We start from the raw sequence: 25,013 nt of genomic DNA, 5'->3' as shown, positions 1-25,013 counted from the left end.
CAGCATTGACCTATATAAAGTAGCTTGTTTTTGAGCTTCCCCACTAACATTGGTACGCTGATGTATACCCTCTTATCTCTTGCTTTCTTCATCCTTCTGGGACACTTAGGGGTCGTAAGAGAGCTGGGAGGGTCATCAGGAGACATCAATTCTAACTCCCCCATTGTTCTGACTCAGAAACAGAAGCCCAGGAAAATTGGGATTGTCCTCATCAAGGTAATCAGCCTCGACAGCAGGGACTGTTCTTTGCCCTTCTTGGTACTGCCCATACTTTGCACAGGGCCTGACACATAGCATGTCCTTAATAAAGGCTAGTGGTTATGACTTACTACTTTTCTCTTCATGAGAAACTGCAGTTTTGTTGTATTTGTGTCTTGGGAGCCTACTGCACAGCTGAACTTTAAAGCATGAAGTGCTTGTGGTACTGATTTCATAAATGCAAAATTTAAGATGCTTTGATAGTTTTGTTTTAGCTAAGTAAAAACACATATTTATGTATACACGTGTACGTGTGTGTATACACAATTACTGTGGCTATCCCTCAGCTTGTACAATCTTGAGATAATGCTTAGTGTGTGTTACACTGAGAAAACAGGGCCAAATATAAGGGTCCATCAAAAGGGAAGGCAAAGAGCAAAAATAAAAAATTTCCTTCTGATGTTGAAAAAAACTAATCCAGCAGTCTACCAGCCTTCCATCTTGTGTTGAGACCTAGCCGATGAGTATTTTCCAAAGCAAAAGGGTTCGACTACACACACAGCAGCATCCCTTAATTTTATTGAAGTTTGTTTTTTTTATTACAAACACAAACTCTGAATATCAGTGTTCTAGGGTTCTGGCCAGTCACATAGGCTCTGTTGTGTTCCTATCAACTGGAGGAAAGAATTTAGCCGAGTGTGGAGACAAATACTTGCTGCTGTGCCAAAGCCACCCAAACCCGGATGCTTCAGATCATAGATTGGAAATGGAAGGCGCCTTGGCCATCACTTCTTCCTTCTCCCAGAGAACTTGAGAGTTCCCCAAAAGATTGAGGTTATTGAGCCCGCAGAACCTGGCTCCAAGAAACATGATGGGAGCCTGGGCTTCTGGAATGAGTCCAGTGAGCATGATACTTCATTCAAATGCTACTATTCATCTGCGCATTTTTATGTGACTTATTAAACCTGCTCATTTGTTTTATGTCTTTCCAGGGATATGGAAAGGGCTGGGGAGGTGGGCTCAGTACCCTCCCATGATATATCTACACAGCGCTCTGAGCAGGGGCTCCAAAATGCTCATTCCAACCACACATCCTGAGTGAGCCTTCATCTGCACCTTAGGCTGCTATCTATGGAAAAGGAGGCAACGAATGTCTAGGACAATTTTAGTAAAATGAATTTATTCAAAAAGAGAATTACAAAATTTTACCTCTTGTTTTGTAAAAAGCACCACAAAAACCAGGCAGATAAAAAGGCCACAGAAAGTTTAAAAAGTAATATATACAAAAGACCGTTGCAAATAACATTAAATACACATACATACCCACGAACAAAGATATAATTTAACTAATAAGCCTTTCATGTTAAAATAATTTCACCCTATAATTTCTGAAGAACCAGTGAAAATTAAAATTAGGCAGAAAGCAAAGAAAAAAGGGAAAAATACATCAACAAAAGTTGGAAATTTAATAATGTAAAGAAGTCTTTTAACAGATTTTTCATTAAAGGACATTAATATTCAAGTTTATAATTTTGTTTTGAATCTTAAGATGTAAGTTTTTTTTGTTTTGTTTTTACCCCAATAACTCTTCAATCTGTGGAACTTTGAATACGAGAGATTTACAAATGAAGGGTCCAGTTAGTTAATTTTTAAAAAATTCTGACCACTCAAGTCAGTGAAGATCCAAATTAAGTTGATTTATTAAGATTTCATTTATGTACCTACCAAACAGAGTTAGGCACTGCATTTCGGAAACACAGCCCTCAACCTCAGCATGGACCCTAATCTAAAGGCCAAACCCAGCCATCCCGAGGAACATAAAGTCACTAGTCATTCAAAGGCTTGGGAAATGGAAAACTTGAGAAAGTAGTGGCTTGAGCTTAAAAGTGCAAAAAGAGATCCCCTGACCTCCCCACTTCCTCACACCCTCCCAAAAAAGATTATAAATTAAGTTACTGAACAAGCCATAACTAGACCTTTTGAAAGAATTGTAAAGTTTCAAAAACAAGCATGTTGCGAACAAGAGTTTTGCTAAGACCATGACCCAGAACACCGAGTTAGTGGAGAGAGTCCAAAATCCAGTTACATAATTTGCCTCAGAAGAAACCTCATTATTGGACATAAAGAGCTTGGTATTCTCTATTTGAGACAATAGATTTGTCTATTTGTACTATTTAAGGCACACTTGGAAGCTTTAGTCTAACCTTCTAATCTGGTCTTGAAACTTATTGCACACATACACACACACACACAAAATTGTGCCCATATGTGTCTTCCCACATATCCAAAAGGGAGTTTCCAAACTGGTCTGATCAGGTCACATATCCTGTATTTAGTTCCCATGGGAGCTTCGTGTTGCTCAAAAGGGACTCCTCATCTAGTGAACAAACATAGATCTTGACGGGACTCGAGAGTCATGTTTCGATACAAACTAACATGATTCATGTACAAGAAATAAAGATCAGGGTAGTTTTGATCCTGATGGGTCATCTGTGAAAACTGGGATGGCAAACCAGGCTTTTGGGGGGAAAAGGCAGCACTGCTCCCCAGAGCTTTAGGAAAGCCCAAGGGGAAAATCTTGGGGATCCTGCGGGATGAAGAGTGTGACTGAATGGACATGCAAAACCCTCCAGGTTCCGCTGGCCCCTTTTCACAGAGAAATACCAACTCCTAAGGCAACAGTGAGGAGCTGAGTCACCAGCAGTACTGGCTGAACTCATTGTAGCTACAAATTAACCTAGAGGAATTAATAAGAAAAATCTATTTTTATATTCAAGGGTTACATAGTAATGGAAAGGCATTACAACAAGCAGTATTCTACAGAAAACAAAGGAGGTTCCAGAACATTTCTGCATGACACAGCCCCCTCTCTCTCACAGCACAATACAATCTTCCAATGAAAGGGAGTGAATCTATGGCTTAAATCTGTAACTTGTCAGAGTGGGGATCTTGTAACCGTGTTCTCTCATCCCAGAATGACGTGGGGAGACGGCAAGCCCATAAGAAGGCAATGCTTGGTCTAACCGTAAGCAGGGTCACAACCAGATGGAAGTCACTGCAATGCAAGTGTAAACCTGTCAGCCCTCCCTCCATCTGAAGTCTCTCTCTGTGTCCCCTCTCTTTTACATCTACCCAGACCCAGCCCCTACAGGCACCTGATAGGCCAGCATGCTCATGCAAACACAGAGTACTTTTTCTACTAATCAAGGTGGTTAGGGCGCACTTGGCTCCCCTGTTCTGTAGGGTTACAAACATGAATTGAAACAGCATTTGGACCCAAAGCGGCAGCCACAGTGTAAAGGTCAGAAAGGCGGCCTCAGAGCCAGGCTGGGTTGAATGCTCACCTCCATCATGTACTGGGCGTGTGGCCCTGGATAAATAGCTTCAATTCTTCAGGCTCTAGGCAGCTCTCTAAGACCACAGGCAGCTCTGCACCTGCTTTGGTAGATGGAGTTTCCTTCTCTGAGATTTCCCTCTAAAGTTAACAGCTAAAATTCTTTGTTCTAGTTTGTCCCAAACAAATGCTACTGCATTCCAGCAGCTCTCAATATAGACCACTGAATTAGGCAGGCACTCAAAAAGGGAGATGGTGATGGCTATATGGTGGCCTTTCGCCTTTGTAGGTATGGGAGCCCAACAATGCCAAATCTACTATTAGTGTGTCAAAGTATTCAGCCTTCCAGATGATGGAGGGAGCTCCCCTTTTCTGATTCCGAGGAGAGAGGAGGGGGTAAATGTCTCTTCTTGCCCACCAGCTGATAGGTTTTCATAACTAACAATCTGGCAATTACCTCCCTACTCGTTAAGCCTCTATGGACTAGAGGTTGTCACTGTTCCTTAAAGCCACACATACAAACTAGCCAAAGACCCTCCAAGGTGGGGATGGGGTATTTGAGAAGAATGATTATTTTGCTTCATGGCTGAGCTACAATCGCACCTAGATATGACACTAAATGAGAAAAGCAAGACTCCTGTATCTGAAAAGTTGAACACTTTTTTCCCTTTTAAATATGTTAAATAATATTATTCAATAAAGTCAAATTCAGTCACTCAATGTTTAGGTTAGTTTTTTCTTCTTTTAAATCTCCCCCAAAATTTCAAATAAGCAAATTAATTCAATTTGAACAAGGGTCAATCAGATGAACATTTCATCCCACTTATACGAACACATGGCGCCATTTGAAAGCCAACACAGTCAAATAGGTCTTGTCATACAGTATCACAGAAAGGTTCATCACCTGATAGACAATGGGTTTTAAAGAAAAAAATAGCAACAGGAAATTTCATGAAGGCACACACTTTAGCAGTAGTTGGAAAAAAGGCAACCTGGACAGAGTTTTGATGAAAGTGCTGGCAAGGTGCCTCCTCATCCTTCTCCCAAGGCCCCCACAAGTGAGTAAACAAGACAGCTGGTCTAAATAGAGTCCAATTCCACATTTTATAAGCACTCTCCACTTGGCTTGTTTCTTCTCCGGTTCCTGCCTTCTCGATCATTGATTCAGTGGCTGGGTAAGAGTGGTTGTGGGGACTTCAGGTTTCCTTGTCTGGGACCTCCGAGCATTTTCAAGCTTCAGTAAACCAAAATCAATCAGGAATACGATGCTCGCCAAAAATCCAAATACCTAGAAAGTGAAACGAGAAAGTTAATTCAAATCCACACTCAGGCGTCAATGATGACTTTGAGTTACAACTTGAATTTGACGGTGTCAATCTAACGATGGCACTTACACAACACTCTTCAAAGATATTCACTCCTATAACCTCCACAACAATCCCAGGAGATGGGGGCCATGATTATCCTCTGTTTACAAGCAAGGAAGCTAAGACAGGTGAAGCCCAGGACCACAGGACTCCGAAAACCCAAGTCTTCTGGACTCTATGTCAGGCACCCTGCCTGCCGCACTCCTGAGTCGGGCACCCTGCCCGATGTACTACTGAGTCGGGCACCCTGCCCACTGCACTACTGAGCTGTCCAAAAAGCCACAAGAGCTCATCGGTTTTAATTTACTCACTTCTGTAAACCAAATACAAACCCTTTTCACTCCTGTTGAAAATCATCCAGCCACTGGCAGGAGCACCTGGGCAGGGCTCCTGAGGGGACACAGAGCTGCGCAGTGAACAGAACCTGAGGAGGATCTTTGGGGTCTCCAATAGGTTATGCCTGAGAATGAAAAAATGTCTACTAGCCCTGAAAAGGACTTCACCTTTAAGTCAATCTTCACTCTTTCAATCTGAAGCCCCTCTGGCAGCAGTGAAAAGCCGACGGGCCCATTTGAGAAGAATGTTTTTAAATAATTGAAGGAAATGCTAAATTTCAGTTACCAGTTAGTAAAAATGAAGATATAAGCTCATATCCACAGCCTCCCCCCCAACAGGGGAAGAACCCGAGATTCCAAGTGAGTTCTCACCCCATGATGACACCAAGTCTTTGGGGCTCCAGGGGCAACCTTCTCAAAGTGTTCAATTCTCCCAAATCCAGTTATTCCTAAGTTCATCAGATTCAAATTTCCCTGTTGCTTTTTCTCTCTTTCACTTGTGAACAAGGTGAGGGGCAATGACAGAAGAATGGAGGGATGGTGGACGACAGAATCAACCTATTTGTTCCATGAGAAATGACAAAAAACCAAAATGTGTTTTCTTGGAAAATTTGAACAGGACCTAGGTCAAACTACAAAGAATAAAACCAGAAAATCCCTTCCATAACAACCTTTCAAAATAACTTGGGAGTTCACTCCGACAGACTGTCTAAGAGAGAGCACCAATAATTCCACTTTATTTCTGTGCTTAATATTCCAAGTAATCAGAGAAAATCCAAAGAGGACAAACGCCAACAAGAATTTTATACAGAATAGAGCATTCACAGGAAACAGGAAGACAGACATTAGATACAGTGCTGAAAAAGGTCCATGTGGCCAAATGTCTCTCAATGATGAGATGTCCCAAATTTTCAAGATTATCGACCTGGCCTTGTCATTAAAGTAAAATAATCACTCCCTGCCATGTTTCTGCTCAAAACTGTCTCCAAAAACAGATAAAATAAAATGATGCCTTCCCCCATTGCTATCCCTTCTGTACCCAGTTAGTACCACAGCTTTCAATTATTCGAAAACTACTCACTGTGCTGTGCTGGGAACATCAGGATAGAACAAGACCTTGAAGGTGTAATGGGAAGGGCAGAGGGAAAGCCATCTCTTCTTCTGAGAGTGAAAAGATGGAAGAGATTTTAAGAAGTTTTGAGAGAAGGCACAGTTGAAAGCACTCTCTTCAACAGAACAGGGAGGCAGTTTTCTGCTAAGAGGGAGAGCAGGGGAAGCTGGGAGTTTGAAGAGAGCAGAGAATGTACAAGTGATCATGGAAAATGGGGCAGTAAATCACCAAGACAGGGGAAAAATGGCTGGCCACTAAAAAAAGGAGGTCCCATTAGAGGCAAGGAGGCTGCCAACAGCACTTAGGAACAGGGGCAGAGAAGGTAAAGGGAGTGGGGGCGTCCTCAGGGATGAGAGGAGCCAGGCAGCAACAGTGGCACGATAAGGATTCAAAGGGAGAAAAGTGAAATGGCCCAACCACTGACTGGCACACTGTTTAAGGCTGGCTTTACTGCCAGCACCTCAAGCAATACTCCCCACAGCCCCCAAAAGTGGAAGAAACAGGCGATGACCCTACAGAGAACAGTGAGATGGAGATCAACATCTCCCCCAACTCTAGGATGTCGACAGTCACACAGTCCAGGAGAGGATGGCAAAGGACTGACGGGCCTTTCAGTCTTTTGCTGGACTATTTAAAAAGCTAATTGTAGGAAGTCATGTTAGATAAAAGAACTTCTAAAAGAGACCAAAAAATGGAAATAAGTTCATTAGGAAAAGAATACAAGGGAGAAAATGCATCCACTTACAATTGCAGCAGTTTCTGGCGAGGTCTGGTCACTGGTGCAAGCAAAGGTTATTGATGCTATCAAAAACATCAATCCAGTTATCAAAGTGATATAGATGTCCTGGGGTCCACAACCAAAGGGAAAGAGACCAAGGTGAGCATGTGGAAGAGTCAAGTTCAATGTTTGTCTTTAACAAAAAAACCAAACCCCACACAGTGATGAGCAAATGTTTTTTGGGGGGCAATGATCCAATCTTCAGTCTTCCCATAGCTTTACTCAACTTTTAGACTAGGTTTATTCAGCAGAGGCCAGTCCTCTTGCTGGGCTCCTCCCTGGGTATTCAGTTCATGCCTGGAAGCTGAAGCAGCTCCACCTCTGCTGAGCTACAGGCAAAGGGGAGCCACCACAGCCCTGGGGCGCCCAGCAACTTTGTGCTAAAGCTTGTTTACAAGGTTGGATTTCTCTTTTAAAAAATTATTTTTATTCGAAATTTAATAAATACCAACCACATGGGCATTTCCATAGATGAAACAGAATAGAAAACGATGTCACAGGAAACCATGACTCTACTACACACAACCAGCTTTCCATCCCCATCCCCAAATAATCGCTCCCTGCCATGTCTCTGCTCAGCGTGTAACTTCCAAAGCCCTCAGGAGGCCTATAATTCCAGGGCTGTATGAGACAGCTTGATAAGCCACCCACTTTTTGAGTGACTTAAATTGTACTGGTTCAACTATAGCTACATCCTTACAGTGAAATTTCTTTGAAAGGAAAAAAAGGGGTGTAGGGGGTGTGTGTGTGTGTGTGTAAGGGAAGGTGGGGAATCACTGAAAAATAATACACTGGATTTCCAATCCAAGGATCTGAGTTCCAATCCCAAGCCTAATTAGAAGTATAACCACTGTGATTGGGGCAGCAACTTCACTTAGTGGCCTCCAGGTTCCTGTTCTGTAAAATGAGAGGGTTATAAGATTCCTTCTCTTCCTAAACCTAATGATCTTATTTATTTACTGATTTAAGAAAAAAAAATGTTTTTCTTTCCTTTAAAAAGATCTTTCCTTCTTCATTTTTATCCTAAGCTCTTACTCTTCGTCGTTTCTCAATAAAAAAGCAATTACTAACTGTGTTGGGAATTTTTAATCAAGCCAGAATAAGTGGAGAAGCACCACCTCTACCCCAACTAATGCAATCCACTGCCTAAAATGGTAATTCCAGACTACCTATGGCTAGATCATCCACCTTCCCAGCTAGAGTATGGTTTTAAGTATGCTTCTCTCTCATTATGTAATAAAAACTACATTTTCCTTTTAATAATGCTTTGTCATTTTGCAAAGTAATTCCTTAAGGGTATAATATCTGAAACATACAATCATCTCAAGAGAAAATTCAGTTGTCATGTTCAATCTTCCTTCAAAGAAGCCAATTTGGGGGCACAGCATTCATTGGTGCGAGGCCAGAACCTCCAGCCACAGTATAAGAAAAAGCCTTGGCCTCCCTTAGAAGCCCCAGTGAGGCTGAGTATCTAAGCCATCAGCCATGAGACACTGGCTTTTCTCCCTTTGCTGTTTTAGTCCCTCGCAGTAATATTCAAGACCTACTAAGATGCAGAATCACTCTTCAAACATTCAGAGAGCTGCATCTCTAAGCGGGATGTCTTGTCAGAGAAACTGAAAACAGGGTATAGCCAAGATTTTTTCTTTCTGAAAGACCACCATTTTTATCTAGGTTGTCTTTTCTAGAATAGAACCATGTTCTAGGCTGATGGCTGCAACATTTAGGGCAAAAGATCCCAAAGGATCAAAATCCTGAAGGCTAACAATTTAAACAAATTTAGACAATTTAAAACATCTCAACTGATCAACCTTTTACAGAGGTGAAAATGCCAAGACAACATGTTTAAGGAAGGTTCCTTTCAAAGGACTGTCCCTAAAATGGCAGCCACATATAGAAAAGAGCCAGAATGCCACAGGACCCACAAACCCCCATAAAAATACTGAAGGTCACAATTCTAATCTTCTTCTGAATCTGATGCATGTAAATATCAAAATATTAATAAATGTGCTTTTGTCTTGGCATATTGCTTTCTTTCTCATCTTAAACCCTCCGTTGCCCTCACAGTGTATCTTCTTCCTATCATTCATTTCATGTGGCAGAAGGAAAGGCTGGTAAGAGATAAATATGTAGAAAAATCTCTACCGACTGCCTGGCTCATTGCTAAAAGAACATTATTAATCAAACAATTAAGACCCAGTAATTAGGGGACCATCTTTGCCAGGTCCCCCCCTGGGTTTTGGGTGGGGAGGTGGTACAGGAGCTCTCACCGACTTCTTCACTTTGCTTTGGTCCACTTTGTCATACAAACTGGTACAGTAGACAATCACCACCAGGAGGCTCAGGAGGAAGGCACTGCAGCTGACGAACTCAAAAAAGTAAAGGCCTCCACACTGTGTGCAGCGGGACACGATCTCTTCACAGATAAAGGCCACCAGAGACAGCACCTGCACACCAAGGGGTGAAACAAAAGACAATGAGAAGACCAGAATCACAGAGAAAACCAAGACATTTAAGCCAAAAGGGCATAATGTCCTCGGTTACTCCAAAAGACAGACAGACCACGAGACAAAAAAGCATCAGCAAAATCCAGGCATGGTCCTGAAAGCAGAAGCTGTCACACTGTGGTCAACACAAGAAGATGAGCACAGGTCACATTTATCTGACCCCTGCAAAGGCACTGCCTGAAATGGGTTTAGGGAAAAACCCTACTCCCTTGCTCATACAAGTCATCCCAAATGCTCAGGTCCTGACAAAACAAAAGAATGTATTTCTGGAAAAAAAAACAGTCTGAAGTTCTAAGGACCCTAGCAAGTTAAGTGAACAAGCACCAAGTGCCTACTATGTGCCAGGCACAGTGCCAAACAATGGAATACAAAGAAAGGTCCCAGCCTTTGAGGAGCTCAAAGATTACTCAACTCCCATTTAATGGACATAACACACAGGATGTAAACTACTGTGCCCTGAACTAATCTAGACCGTGGCTGAATCCAGTAAAGTGTCACAAAACCACAGCACAAGATATAGTGAATAGGAAACCCCAGAAAATAAACAAAAAGTCACCTGCTTGTGGGGTTCTCTCTCTTTTTAAATGTTTTATTGAAGCTTCTTTTTTTTTTCCATCATGGCCATTTCCCCATACCCCCACCTGGTCTCCTACCCTGCTCCACAGAAGGCTCAGTAACACATCCATCTGGTCTGGCCCAGCGCACCATGGAACATCTGCCCACTTCTACCCCTCAATCGTTTCCATGCTTCCCCATCAATTCTCTCAATCACAACTGCAGTTTTGTGAACGTGCTTCTTTACCCGTCAGTGACCATCTCAAAAATCTGACTACTATACTAAAGCACTAAGTATCTAGTATTTCAGATTCTTTTATCTGTAGTTTCTCTTCCCTATTCCACTGTGAAATTAAAAAAGTATCTCCACTATGATCATTATTTTATTTTTGTGTAAGATGAAACTTATTTTTTCCCTTCCTGCTCAGTCTCTGGTCCTTTACCAACAAAAAAACCCTTTCTATCTTACGTCACACTCCTTATGAATGATGCAGTTTAAAAGAAAAATATTGGCTATGTTCCTACTCAAATGCAAATCAAACATTTCAGTGCCTACTACTGGGACTGCAAAACCAAACATAAATGAAAACCCCTGTTCTTCCCCTCAAACGGCTTCCCTTGGAAGGGTCCAGAAGGTCACAAAACATATATGGATGAGTCATGACTAAGAAATTTCAAGAGAGACTCTTAACAACTGGGAGGCTCAGAAAAGGCACCAACACGTGCTTTGGAGACTAGATACTATGAAGGAGAAGGGAGAAAGGAGGGCATTGCCAGCAGAGGGGCCCCAAAGGCTGGACAAGGAATGCTATGTAGAGGAAGCAGAAAAGGAGGTCAGTCGATTTAATGACTTGGAAAACAGATTAAGGAGAGAAAACTTAATCACTGGACTACCTGAAAACCGGGATTTAAAAAAAAAGTCTAGACATAGTCTTCAGGAAATCATAAATTAAAAGTGCCCTGGGAAAAGTGAAGAGAGAAAGAATCTATTGACTACCCCCTAAAAGAAACCTCAAAAGGAAATCTCAGGAACATCAGAGCCAAATCCAGGACTTTCAGGCCAAAGAAAAAATTCTGAAATCATCCAAAAAGAAATAGCCCAGGGAGCACCCAAGAAAACACTTGTTTGATGACATAAGACCTGGTAGCTTCTACTACAAATGAGAGATCTTGGGATTCAACATTTCAAAAGACAAAGCCACATAAGTTACAACCAAGAACCTGCAACCTGCAAAGCTGAGTACAATCCTACAGAGATCAAAAAAAAGAACTTTAATGATCTTTCAAGGATTTCTGACGAGCAAGAACTCTGAAATACAAACATAAAAGCCAAGAGAAACCTAGAAAGGTAAATGGATTTGAACAATGCAAAGGGCCTGTATTGCACGGTAGTCAAGTTCTAACATTCTAAAGTGGGTGAAGTAAAGCATCCCTTTAAAGGGCAGAGAGTTAAATAAGAAAAACAGATGATGTGGGGATGGACTGGTTCTGTTCTGAGGACTTAAGAGGAGCAAGAGAAGGGAGAATAAAAGGAACATAAGAGTGTAGAAAGAAACAAGGGAGAATATGCTGTTTCTCATAACTGGAGTCCATGGGAAGAGGATGCAAACAGAGGTAAGGTGGGGGAAACATGCAAAGGAACCTCTTATCTGAAACAGACAAACAAGAGATGAACACATACATGCACACAAAGTTTGGTGTAGGGATACACTGAGCTCAACAAGGAAATAAGCTGGGATGGGGAAGGAGTAAGATGGAGGAAAATACTAAGGAGGAAACAGTCCCAAGCAAAACAAACTTCATGATCCTGAAAGAAGGGAATTGAAAGGGGAGAAAAGAACTAGAATCTAATCCATCAACTGATGAATGGCTGAACAAAGTGTGTTAGGTGAATCTAATAAATTAATGAGCCACAAAAGATAATCCAAATACATATCCAAAAGATAATCAGAGAATCCAGGGTAGTAGGAATTGATAGAGAGAACTGAGCAGAATCCAGAGAATAACTCAAGGTCACACAGCTAGTAAGTGTCTTCAAGGCCAGTGCTCTATCCACTGGGCTACCACACTGCCAGAACTCGAAACTGATGAGATATTAGGAAGGGAAGCAGAGGGACATTTGAACAAGGATGAATGGAAGCACATTAGCACCCTCAACAGAAAAAGGGAAGCTTGGAAGGGGGATCTATACTCTGGATATACTGAGTTTGAGAGGTCTACAGGACAGGGAGAAATGTGGTCTAGCAAGCAGGTAGTAACAGACCGGAACTAAAGATTAAGGATGTTTGAAAGTATTTTCTGATCTGGCAGCTACTAGTGGTTCCCCATCAAATTACCTCATGTAAATGTATTTGCAGACGTGTTATTTCTCCCCTCCCCCAAAAGAATTAAGTTTCTTGAGGGCAGAGACTGTTCAATTTTTAATTTAATAAATGTTTGGTTGATATGTAGATTTGGAAGTTATCTGCATAGAGATCACCAAGGGAGAAAAGAGAAAGAAGAGGCCATGAACCAGGTGCCTTTGACTACCAAAGTGGAGAACTTGGAAAGGTGCTCTCACTCTGTAAGCTGGTACACTTTGACATTGTTCCAAGAGCTCCAGAGTTAGGAGCAGAATAAACATTTCAAGGCCACAAGGTTCTCCGCCTGCCCCACTAGTTTGTCCCCAGACTCCTCCACATCTTTATCCCCCTCTACCACCACACCCCTTTACAATTCATTTTTTTCACCACATTTCCAAGAAGCACACAACAGTGGCAGTGTTCAGAAAATAGCTGGGTTTGCATCAGCCATTATGAGCTAAATGAAGACAGTTAAATATTTGAAAAGAACTGAATGGGAGCTAGGAAAGTAGGGATCCCCCACCCATCTGATCAAACAAAAGGAAGAGGGCTTAAAATGGTCTAAAAAAAGATGGAGGGAAAGAGCCAAACCCAGTCATGTTCAGGCTTAAGATGAATAGTGAGTAAACAAGGAACCTAACAGAAAACAGCATCCTAGGACTAGAATGACTAGATGGACTATGTGACTCTTCATTAGAAGGCCCCAGGTACAGCTGGGCTTAAGGAGAAAAACCAGAGAACCAAGCAGATTGGACAGCTCCTCGGGTAGACAGTTTTCACTTAGCCTCAGGGGAGCAGGATGTTGAAAATACAATTTCTGGAGGAAAAGCTAGGTTGGGAAGGGTGGGTCTTGGGCTCAATAACTAGGGAATTCTCTAAGAAAAACTTCTCTACAGCTGAAGAAGCCTAAACTTCTAGTGCCTGTAATTCACATGTGGGTATAAGAATTTTCTAATTTGCAATGGGTTACCTTCCAAAAGTTGATCCCTAACACAAGCTCTTTGAAACTGGTTAACATTTTTTTAAACCATAGAAATAACGTTACAGATGGCAATTTCCAAGTTAGTCCATAAAGACCTATTTAATTCATACTTGAAGATTATTTTCATCAACAGGGCTTACTCCCAACAAATGCAAACTATGACTCTTATTTTGTTACAGTGGCTAAAAAAGTCCATCAACTGGTGACAAATAAGACAAGGTAGGTAGGTGGATCCTCAAATGAGTTTGTTGCTGAGTCAGACTTGGAAGGGGCTCCAGTCTGGGGAGGAATTTACCAAGTGTCTTCCTCTGAGATTCTGTGAGAACCCAAAGTCCTGCCCGTGCCAAATGGGCTGCACCCAAGATGGGTTTCTGTGGAGGACTGCCCATTGACTGAGGAATAGCTAAACAAATTGTGATATATAACATAATGTAATAACACTATGCTGTAAGAATACAGAAAAGTGTAGAAAAACTTACATCAACTGGTACAGAGTAGAGCCATCTGAACCAAGAAAAAAACAACCACAAGGACTTTACAATGTAAGTGGAAACAACAAAACAATTGAAAGCGAAGGTTGTGAAAGCACAATGGCCAAGCCGGGCCCAAAGAAGGGAGATGAGGAAACCCCTTCCCCTCCTTCTTTGCAGAGGCAGGGGAACCCCCGGGGGAACGAGGTCACATGGGGAGCCTGGACTTCATGATAAGCTGGTTGCTTTCACAAGGGCTTTCTTTTTCTTCCTCTTTCTAAAGAAAGGTTGTCTGGGAGGGAGTGGAGGGACAAAAAGATCCAAAGAAGGAAAAAGAAAAAAGAGAAGTCAGATCAAAAAGGACTTGCTTAGGCCATTTATTTACCAAGAAAGGAGGTCACTGACGACCTTAAGAAAACAACTGCAATCAATTCAGCCTGGCCAGCCTTGTGCTCAATAGCAACAAGAGCTAATATTTATTAGATGCCAATAAAATAATTTGGCATCTCCACAAACAACTTCCAGCATGGTTTACTGTAATTACCTAGGAATACAATGAAATGAGGAAAATTTCCGGGATTTTAGAGACGACTTCCTCCCATCCTTATTTATATTTAAGGAAACAGAAGCCTACAGAATACTCCCCCACAGCGCCCCCCGCCCTTTTCACTGCAGGGGGAGGGAAATAAAGAGGTTGGAATGCTGTATAGACTGCACAGACTGCATAGACTTAGTCTGGGTGTTAGGTGGCTTTGCTGAACTTCTTTTCTACTAGTCTTGTTACAAAGGATGGTTTACTTGGGAAAGGAAGAAATTAAATGAGTGAGATAGAAAACCAAAGTTGAAATTTCTTACCAATTTTATCAATACTTTTAAATAAGATATTTTAAAGGACTAGAATGTATGTTCCAAACCAATAAATACTGGGGACAGGACAACAGTCTTAAGAGTCAGGATGATCTGGGTTCAAATCCCACCTTTACTCACTAGCTGTGTGACCCTGGGCAGTCTGAGTCTCATTTTCCTTCTGGAAAATGAGGATAATAGCACCCAGCTCAGTGCTGATGTGAGCATCAAATGATGTACTATATAGAACTTTGAGTGCTTCAGAAACGTGAATAGTTCATTGCCTTTATGTGTTAAGGTCCTAGTTCTAAAATTCTAGGAATGAGTTCATTGAATAAGGGGTTTTTTTTAAGCTAGAAAGGGTCTCAGAAATTACCTCATTCAGCCTCCATTTTACAAATGAGGAAACTAAAATCAAGAAAGGTAAGTGACTTTGCCCAAAGCTCCCCAATCTCATCCACATGTATTAAGCTTCTACTAGTACCAGGAAGACCTGAGTTCAAATCTGGCCTCAGACACCTACTAGCTGTGTGACCCTGGGCAAATCACTTAACCTGTTTGTCTTAATCCACTTAGAGAAGGAGATGGTAGAGCATTCCAGTATCTTTGCCAAGAAAACCCCATGGACAGTGTTGGTATGTCACAGTGAGAGTCTGAACAACAAAAAGGCAGCAGGCCCTGTGCTAAGCACCCTGTTAACAGGAGAGGCCAAACTAGAAGGCAGAGCTTGTCCCACCACACTGTTCCAACTCTGTAAAAGACATTCAATTCCAAATGTCTATTACAAGCCTATATGTACAAGGGACTTACACCAGACAGGACACAATCTCTGCTTATCCAATGGGAGAAAGAGGAATGCACCCAAAGGGCAAGAGAGGCAGGGCAAAGCTTTTGGAGAAACTGGAAACTGCACGCCAATGGCAGAGAGACAAGAAGGGAAACAGAAATGAAACTGGGCCTTGAAGGAAAAAACTTTCATGGATAGAGATGGCAGCCTATTCTAAGTCCAGAGGCAGGCAGACAAGCATTCGTTAAGTGTGAGCTCCAGGCCAGGCACTGTGCTGAGCTTGGGCAAGGCAAAGAAAGGCACACACAGTCCTTGCCCCAGATATGTACAGAGTAGATGGCAGCTAGGTGGTCCCAGAGAGGAAGGAGGGGGGTCCTAGGAAAGATCTCTTGAAGGTGAGAAGGGAGCCAAGCCTTCAAGGAAAAAAGGAAAATAAAGATATGACCATGAGGGGTGCCGAGCAATCTCAGCCTGAAGGCACAGACAGGAAATGGAGGGCTGTTTGAGGAACGCACTGTAGGGCCATAAAGCTGGCATTTAGGGTTCACGGGAAGGCAGGAGCCAGGTTAGGAAGAGCTTTAAACACCACACCAAGGACTCTCCTTTCGTTTCTGGAGGTAAAAGGGGCCCCCGGACCTCAATGAGCAGGGGGGCAGCATGGTCAGAGCCTGGCCACTGAGTGGCCTTGATAGAAACAGAGAGGTCCTGTTTTGGCCCTGCCGAGTGGGATGTGCTATGAGCCATCCAGTCTGAGATGAAGGTGTCATCTGTACAGAGGAAATGGAATCTGATGCCAGGAGGGTGCTGTGAGAACAGCCCACAGTCCAGTTTGCTGGAACCTAGAATACCTAAGTTGCAGCTTGCAACTAGACAGTAGCGGGCACCAAATGCCAGTATCTGGAGCTTGTACCGTATTCTGCCAGCAATTGGAAGCACCCAAAGACTGAGTAAAGGAAGGACAATCACAGCCCAAGCTTTGGAAAACTGGTGGATCAGAGCAACAGCTAGAGGTGACTAGAAGGTGATAGAATAAAATCTAGGTGAGGAGAGAGAAGAGGACCAGAGGCAGGTGCAGGGACACAGGAGAAGATGGAAGCGCTTACTGGTGAACAAATGACAAGGCGATTGTGGGAGGGGAAGGAAGGTTGATGATCCTCTTCTAACTCTTGCATTTCTAAAACTACGATCCTATGAAGTAAAAAATGAAACAAGTATCGTGAGCAAGAAGAAGAGCATGATGCAATATGGGCTCCAGCCCTCAAAGCCAATGACCATGCTAACCATCTCAAAAAGCATTTGCCCTGGTGATTCATGTAGGGCATTCAACACAGCACTTCACATTAGTGCAAGCACATCCTCAAGTTAAAATGGTGGCAGTGATACAGCAGCTACTTAATATTAAGCTCTGGCTAAAAAGTCTAATTTTCTTGTTTCTTGGCATTAAAGAACAGCAGCATTGCTTCTCAGTTAATAAAGTGATATCACTGGGGAATCCTAAAGCAAATGGCTTAACTGGACAGTGACCACAATGATGGCACTGTGCAAACACTGGCGCACTCCACTGGTACTGTAATCACAATGCAGAGTCTGTTGACAAGTATATTATAAATATCTTGAGCTCACTGTACTATATTTACTAGCTTACACAAACCAAATTGGAAACCTGAACATAAGTACCCTCTCCCCTCAAACAAAACAAAACAAAAAACTCCTTTAAAAAAATTCCACAAAAAATGTACATTTCTGGGACAGACCAGTCACCTGAAACTGCCTTGAATGTTTACCCTGGGAAATCAAGTCCTTGTCCTTGCCTACATTTAGAGACTCAGCCTCATGAGGGAAAAGTGGTTGCAGGGGGGATCCTTTTTATTCATTTAGCTGTTTTTCAGTTGTGTTAGACTTTTTGCGACCTTATTTGGGGTTCTCTTGGCAGAAATGCTGGAGTGGTTTATCATTTTCTTCTCCAGCCCGTTTTACAAATGGGAAAACTGAGACAAACAGGGTTAAGTGACTTGCCCAGTCACACAACTAGTAAGTGATTTGACTTCACGCCTTCCTGAGTCCAGGCCTGGCACTCTGTACACAGTAGCACCACCCAGCTGCAGGTGGTATATGAGGCACCATACTTAGTGGAAAAAGCTAGGAACCAAGAGTCAGGAGAACAGGGCTCCAGTCCCAGTGTGACCTGTCACTTTCCAGCTGGCTTTAGAATCATCGCACACTCCAAACTCTTCTTTCCCTTTCCCTAACTTGTTTCAAACCTTCAGCTATCTGTATCTAAACTGACAGCAGTAATAATAGCTCGAATGTATATAGCTCTCTAAAGTCTGCAGATCGCTTCACAAATATGATCTCATCTGATCCTCACCACCTAGGGAAGGAGGTGCTGTTACTATTACTGCCCATGAGGAAACTGAAGCAGACAGAAGGTGCCCAGGGTCCCAGCTGCTAAGTGTCTAAGGCTGGATTTGAACTCAGGACTTCCGGGCTACAAGGTCAACTACATCACACATCTACCCTACTAGTAGTCACTGTCATATTTAGAGAACCACAGACTTGAAGCTGGTGAGATCCACAGCTAAAGCCCCAGTAAGTTAAATGATGTACCCAAGGTCACACAAGGATTTAGGGGCAGGGGTTCTTGCTTTTCAAAGGTACAAGCCTGCAGTGGGTGGAGAATATATTATATATAGACCACTCTGATAGGCTCAGACTGAGGTGATCTGTTGGTAAATTTTTGCTAGACTGTTTTCTTTTTAAAATCCTTGTTACAACAGATTGCTCACTGGGTGAAGAAGGAATATTCGGAGATGAAGTTGATAGACAAGATACCAATGTTTTTAAAATGTCAGCAGCACTGATAGAGCGCCGGGATTAAAAGGCAGAGCCTTTGTCCTGCGCCATGCTAGATTTAAATTCCTCTGATCCACGGGAGGCCTGTTTTCTAGTAATGAGCTCTGCAGAGCTGCCATCTGGTAAGTCAGGTGTCCTGGCTCTTATTTCCTAGTCTGTATAAAAAAAAAGTTACACAACTGATACTCTTGTAGGATCTCTTACACTGTACAAGGAAGAGGTAACGATACAACGTTATAAAAAAACATCAAGGACAAAGCTAAACCAAGTACAAAAATTCTCTGAGAAAAATGAAAGTGAAACAAATTGTATCACCCCAGTAATGAGAGTAACTATGTTTCTTACTTTAAAAAAGAGAACCTGGAAAATTCCAGCCTGGCCCCCTTTTGACCCAATTTTTCTTAGAGAATTGAATATGTAGACAACTATTTCAAAACCAAAATAGAGCCCAAAAAGATGACTATCAACATTGACTGGTTATGTTCGATTCTTTTTTTTTTTGAGGGGGGAAGGCAAGGCAATTGGGCTTAAGTGACTTGCCCAAGGTCACACAGCTAGTAAGTGTGTCAAGTGTCTGAGGCCACATTTGAACTCAGGTCCTCCTGACTCCAGTGCTGGTGCTCTACTCACTGCTCCACCTAGCTGCCCCATTATGTTCAATTCTTAAAGATGATGAACAAATCTCAATAAGAAATAGTTCAGTTTACCATTTCTGAAGCAATTGGGGTAGGGGGAGGCAATATTTAAAAAGACAAAGTGAAAGGCAATGTGGCAAAAAGTCAGCTTTAAATCTGGAGGATTTTTCCACCCCCTAGTTCAAGCCCCTCCTCACCTCGAAGGGAGGTGCACCCCCCACTGCAATCAGGTAATTGGTCTCCCGCTGCCTCTATCCCCTCTACAACTAAAGCACCTCCAATGGCTCCCCACTGCATGAGAATAAAACTCCGATTCCTGTTTGGCATTCGAAGCCGCTACCACCTGGCTCCAGTCTACATGCCCAGAGTTATTACCAAGTAATGCCTCTTCATCCTCTGCGGTCTAAACAAACATCCTTCTCACAGTCCCATGCCCACAATGCGCTCTCTCTCCTTACCTCCATCATCTTCAAGTCTATCCCTGGCCTCTTTCAAAGCTCAGCTCCCACCAGGCCTTTCCTGATATATCCACCCCTACATTGCTGGCCATTCCTTATGAATATATACACACATCTGGGCACAGGCTGTTTCTTTTGATAAAACATAATCTTCTTGAAAAAGTAATTCAATTTTTGTCTTTATATTCCCAACCCCTGTGTTCTTATGTCTCTGAGATGGAATCTGAACTCGGATCTTCCCAACTGCAAATGGGAGACCAGCTAGTTGTTATCCTGGGCAAATGCCTGACCCTCTGAGCATCACCTTCCTCAACAATAAATACGTATATCTGGATTGCCAACCTCACGGGTGGTTTGAGCTCAGAATTGATAGGGCACATGAAATGCAAACTTTAGAGCATTACGGAAATGTTAGTTATCCTTATTAAGGTTCATGAAGTTTTAAGGTCCAAAGACTACAAATTCAGCTAATAATTTAAAAGATACTAGGAAAACCTTGGCAGATTGATAAAATCTGGTTTGGGTGGTATCATAGCATTTACAATGAGGTAAATAAAAAGCCTTCACAGGTATAGGAGGAAACAAGAGCCAGGGAAAAGTTACAAGCTCTGGAGAAGGGCTTTCCATTCTCAGGACACCCAAACTCGGTGATTAACGGCTGGAGGAAGATCCCAGATGAGGGGAGTGGGCTTAAATGGCATGAAAATAACCCAACTCTGCCTCCTCCTGCCATTTCTTGAACACGCCCAACCGGATCTTCAGCTCTCAGGCCACCGACAGTCGTGTGTGGGTGCCCTCTCAAGTCTCCCCCCGCCCGCGATGACTGCTCAGCATCCAAAACACGCCAGGGGCTGGGGGAGTAAACTGGTAAAGGCCGGGGCGGAGTGGGGGGGGGACGGGACGGGACTAGCCCAGGTCCTAAAGCCAGGCTGGGGAGCTGCCCAGGTGGAGGCGACCGACCCAGCCCCGGGGGCGAGGACCCTTTCGCATGTGTAAAGTGTCGGAGCCAGGCATGCCCTGACTCGGGGTGTCAAGGGTCCCTGGCTTCGGGGGACCGTGGTGGTCACGCCAGCTCCTGGGGCTGTTTCCGCATCTCTAAAATGTGGGGGCTGGACTAGGACCCCGGGCTAGCTCCAGCTCTAACCCACACCCCTCCCCCAAGTCTCTTCCGGTTCTAAAACGCGGAAGGGGGGTGAAGCGGCGGAGGAGAGGGTCACTTCCCTAAACGTCCCCCGTGACCCCTCCCTCTTGGCGGGGCCGGCTGGAAATGGGGGGGGGGGGCTTCTCCAGGAAGCGCAACCGACCCGCGGGTGGGGGTGGAGGAAGGGGAGGCCGGGGCTGCTGGCCAAGGAAGGGATGGCACACCGGAGGTGGGCCCGGGGAGGAGGCGGCGAGGGGCGCGGAGGGGGAGATGGGGAGCCGCCTCACCAGCTCGGCCAGCTTGAGGGGGGCCCGGCGCCGGCTGGGCCGGGCCAGGGAGAAGGTGCAGGAGCTGCGGCCGGGGCGGTTCTCAGCGGCCGGGACATTCTCCGTGGTCGGGTTGTACACGTCCCCGTTGTCCATGGCCGGTGGCGGGGCGGGAGGGCGCGGGCGAAGCCGAGGCGGAGGCGGGACCAGGAGGGGCCCCCGAGCCGGAGCCTCCGAACGGAGGAGAGCGGTGAGAGCGAAAGCTCAGCACCCGGACCCTGCCCCTGCCGCTGTGCACTGCAGGAGCTTCGCACGTCACGTCCGGCGCTGAGGAGCGGCCACGCCCCCCGGGCAGGAAGCCCCACCTACATTTGGCCCCGCCCCGCCCCTCTGTCCAGGGGCGTGCCCCTCCCCCGCAGCCTAGAAGCCCCGCCCCCTCGAGTTTCCTCCAACCCTCCTCTCAGGATTCGAGACTCGCTTCTCCGTGACGCTACTTGGAGTAACCCAGAGGCCCCGCCCACCGCCCCCTCGCCTTCCTCGCGAAAGCCACGCCCCCTGCGAGACCGTCTGAATCCGCACTTTTTGGTCCGGAGGTCCCGCCCCTTTGGTCCCACCCAGTTCAAAAGCACTACCCCTTCCCCCTTCCTGATGCCCCCAACCCTGGCTCTGACCAGTCCGGAGGCTCCGCCTCCCCTCTTCCCCCCTCCCGCTGAGCTCGGGCATAGCTCCTTCTCTCTTCATCTCCCGAGCATCATTGCCTGGAGACCCCGCCCCTTCCTGACCTACCCCGCCCACTGTCCCGCAGGCCCCGCCCCAAGTGCGCTCCACACCCGTGGGCCGTAGGCCCCCCTCCTAGCCCATAGGCCCTGCCCCTCCATCCTTAACGGGCCCTGACCCACTGACCCCTCCCCCAAGCCTTGAGGGTCCTTGAAGGGCCTATCTGGGAGGCAGTTTGCCCACCTTCTCTCCCAAGACATCCCATCCATCTTCTAGGGAGGCCCTCCCCCAGCTGTGACGAGGGCCGGGAGGGGCCTTGGAGAACGTCTAGTAAATCGTCCCATTTTACAGACAGACAAACTGAGAGAGGAACACACTCTTCTGGTGCTCTGATCCCTCCCCTTTCTCCTCCCTCCTCTCAATATGATCCAGTTCAATCCAGCAGACGGTTATTAAGCGACTACAAGCTGTGAAGAACTGTGTAGACCCTAAGGATACAAAAACCGGTGAAATGCAGACCTCGAACCTGGGGAGTTTACTGGCAGAGCCTGAGATCCATAGACATTCTTTATTCATTATTCATTACGGAGGAGGGGGAGGAGGAGGAGGAAGAGGAGGCATTTCTTCTTGGCAAAGACAAACCCTCTGCTTGGACCTCATCTAAGAAACTGGCCCTGACCATGTACTCCCTCACCTTCAATCCTTCCTTCTTCACTGGAACTTGCCCAACTGCCTACAAACACCTGTGTCTACTCCATCCCCATTGTTTTTTGTTGTTCTCTGCCATTCCTTCATGTCATTCTCCCATGGCCTTTTCCCTTACACTGACAAGCATCTAGACTCTGCACTCCCTTGCTTATTTCTCAATCCCTTCCAGTGTGGCTGCGGAAGCCTCTCACTCCCACCCTGCCTCCAAGGATACTAACCTCCTCTTATCTATGTAAATCCCATGTACTTTTCTGGGTTTTCATCCTCCTTAACATCTGTTGGCTTCCGTGACACTGCTCCCTCAGGGTTCTCTTTCTATCCATCCTTCTAGTCTCACCCTGTGCTTTCTGCCTCTCAGGGTTCTTAAGAATGCCAGGTTTACAGTTCTTTGGACAGACTGTTTGAATATAAAAATAAGTGAATGAATGAATGTTTCAACAATCCAGCTAGCAGCTGCTGTGGCGGGGGGTGGGGGAGGCGGCGGCGGGCGGTTAAAATCAACAACAACCAGCTCACAGAACACTGCAAGCTCAGATTCTTTTGATCTGCTTTAGTAAGGAAAGCAACTAAGGAGTTAACAACCTCACTTTAATTCAGCATACAAATACCATTCACTTAGTTCAGGGGAAAAAGTCAGAACCCTGAACTTCAGAGCAAATACAAACAAATTACAAACATCAACAGACAGGCCAAATGCAGTTTATAGTTACCAACATCTAAGTTCAGCCCGGGAGCTCATAACAAGGGCTGGCCCAGAGTCATGCGCCACCACTGCTTGTGGGTCATAGCTCCGAAAAAGAGAAAGTCAACCCCTGGTTTTATATCTTTTTCAGGGTCAAGGGTGAGTCACACATGCAATTCACCCATGTGACCTAAAATCGTCACAAAGAGGGCGACTTAAACCCACGTGTGTCACAAACATGTCACTCAAACCCATGTAAACTAGGCCCTCCCCTGAGGCAAGGAGGTTGTCAAGGACTCCTAATTTAATCAAGGAAATAAAGGCCAAACTCTTCAAGAGCACTTGGTTGAACTAAGTGCTGAGAGCCCATTTTGATTGCCAACGCGATGAATAAATAAATGAATGAAATCTGACAGCGTAACAAGGAAATAGGCTCAGTGTAACAGGTGTAACAAGCTCATGCACAGACTACACCAGTGTGCTTGGCTAATGCAAGCTCCTCATGTGGAAGTGGGAGGGAGCCTGCCTCCTAGAGAATATACTGGAGGTGCTTTGGAGAGACTGGGGAGCAATGCAGATTCTGTAGCTGGGATCACATATGGAACAGTAGCCTCTTTGGCTGCAGTTGTAGAACAGAAAAGGCTTCACCAGTTCATTCTCTTCGGCTGCCCTCCCTGGATCTCCCTCTGCTCCTGCAAGAAATAAAGATCTTACCAAGAACTCTGCAGACAAACTAGCAAAGCCAGGAGAAAGAATTTTATTTATGGTCTTGTAAGATCCGGGTGTCCACAAAAGTAGGCACACCCTGAAATGCAGAAATACAATCCTTTATTCCCTATCCTGAATGCAAATCCCTCCCCTGGTTCCCCATTGGCTGGACACTGCAGAGCCCACAGCCTATCCAAAACACCCAAAACCCACTCGGATTTGTCTGCCCCTGTTTACAATTCCCGTTCCCCCTAACTCAGGATGTCTATATCACTCAGATTCATGATCTATGTAGCAGGAGAAAGGAATTTTCTCGATTGCCAAGAGAGTGGACAAAAGTGTAAATTGAAGATACAACCCAGGATATCCATAAGAAAAGTCCCATTATTTAAGATAGCTTCTAGGGTCAATGGGCCTGCTCTCAGATGCTGATTAATAGGCATCTACATCCTGAGGAGTGAAATGCTTAATCAACATCCCCCACGGCTTTCTTCTACAATTTCTTGCATTACCTGTAAGTAACCAATGAGTGAGAGACTTTCTGACATGTATGACTCCTTAGGTTTTGTAAATTATATATTACATGATTTCTGCTTTGACTCCACTCATGGTGAACAGTGAGACAATGCCTACAAGGGAAAGGCTTTCTCTTCTCTGAAGGATCTGGGTAGACAAATCTGTCATCTTCAGGCTTATCTTGGGTTTTCTTCGTGGTTTGCCATTTCCTTCTCCAGATCATTTTACAGATGAGGAAACTAAGGCAAACAGGGTTAAGTTTGCCTTAAGGCCAAACTCTCCTCTCTGGAAATTCTTGAGCTTTCTTTTTTTATTTTCATTCATTTATTTATTTTGCTTTTTGGCAGGGCAATTGTGGCAAGTGACTTGCCCAAGATCACACAGCTGAGGCCGGGTTTGAACTCAGGTCCTCCTGACTCCAGGGCCGGTGCTCTACTCACTGCGCTGCCTACCTGCCCCAATTCTTGACCTTTCTTATGAGACTTTTGCTTGTTATGTGTAACAACTCACCATGTAAAACTGATGAACTCCTCCCACTTGCAGCCTAGTACTTCTCTGCCTTAGTATCCTGTATAAATCCTGTTCTCAGTCCCCTCCAGGGGTACCCCAGCACTAGCTTTGTGGTACTTTGAGCTGAAACTCACCTTGATTAAAGAACTCCATTTTGTTGTACTGACTGTTTCCATTTAAAATTCATTTTGACAATAAGTGCTTGAG

At 44.6% G+C, this 25,013-nt stretch overlaps 1 protein-coding gene across 1 annotated transcript; it reads right to left on the bottom strand.

The window, feature by feature from the left end:
- Positions 1-1,353: 1,353 nt before the first annotated feature.
- CMTM6 (CKLF like MARVEL transmembrane domain containing 6) lies at positions 1,354-21,291 on the bottom strand. Its single transcript, XM_036760317.1, has 4 exons — positions 20,987-21,291; positions 9,394-9,570; positions 7,091-7,189; positions 1,354-4,820 (listed from the first exon to the last, which is right to left on the bottom strand). Exons 1-4 carry the CDS (start codon positions 21,119-21,121, stop codon positions 4,689-4,691), a joined length of 543 nt encoding a protein of 180 aa, XP_036616212.1. The 5' UTR covers positions 21,122-21,291; the 3' UTR covers positions 1,354-4,688.
- Between the last annotated feature and the right edge of the window lie 3,722 nt (positions 21,292-25,013).

Source organism: Trichosurus vulpecula, chromosome 5 (assembly GCF_011100635.1).
Source record: "Trichosurus vulpecula isolate mTriVul1 chromosome 5, mTriVul1.pri, whole genome shotgun sequence".
Classification (NCBI taxonomy): Eukaryota; Metazoa; Chordata; class Mammalia; order Diprotodontia; family Phalangeridae; genus Trichosurus; species Trichosurus vulpecula.
Note: the sequence above shows the minus strand (reverse complement) of the source record. Positions and strands in the feature narration are given on the sequence as shown.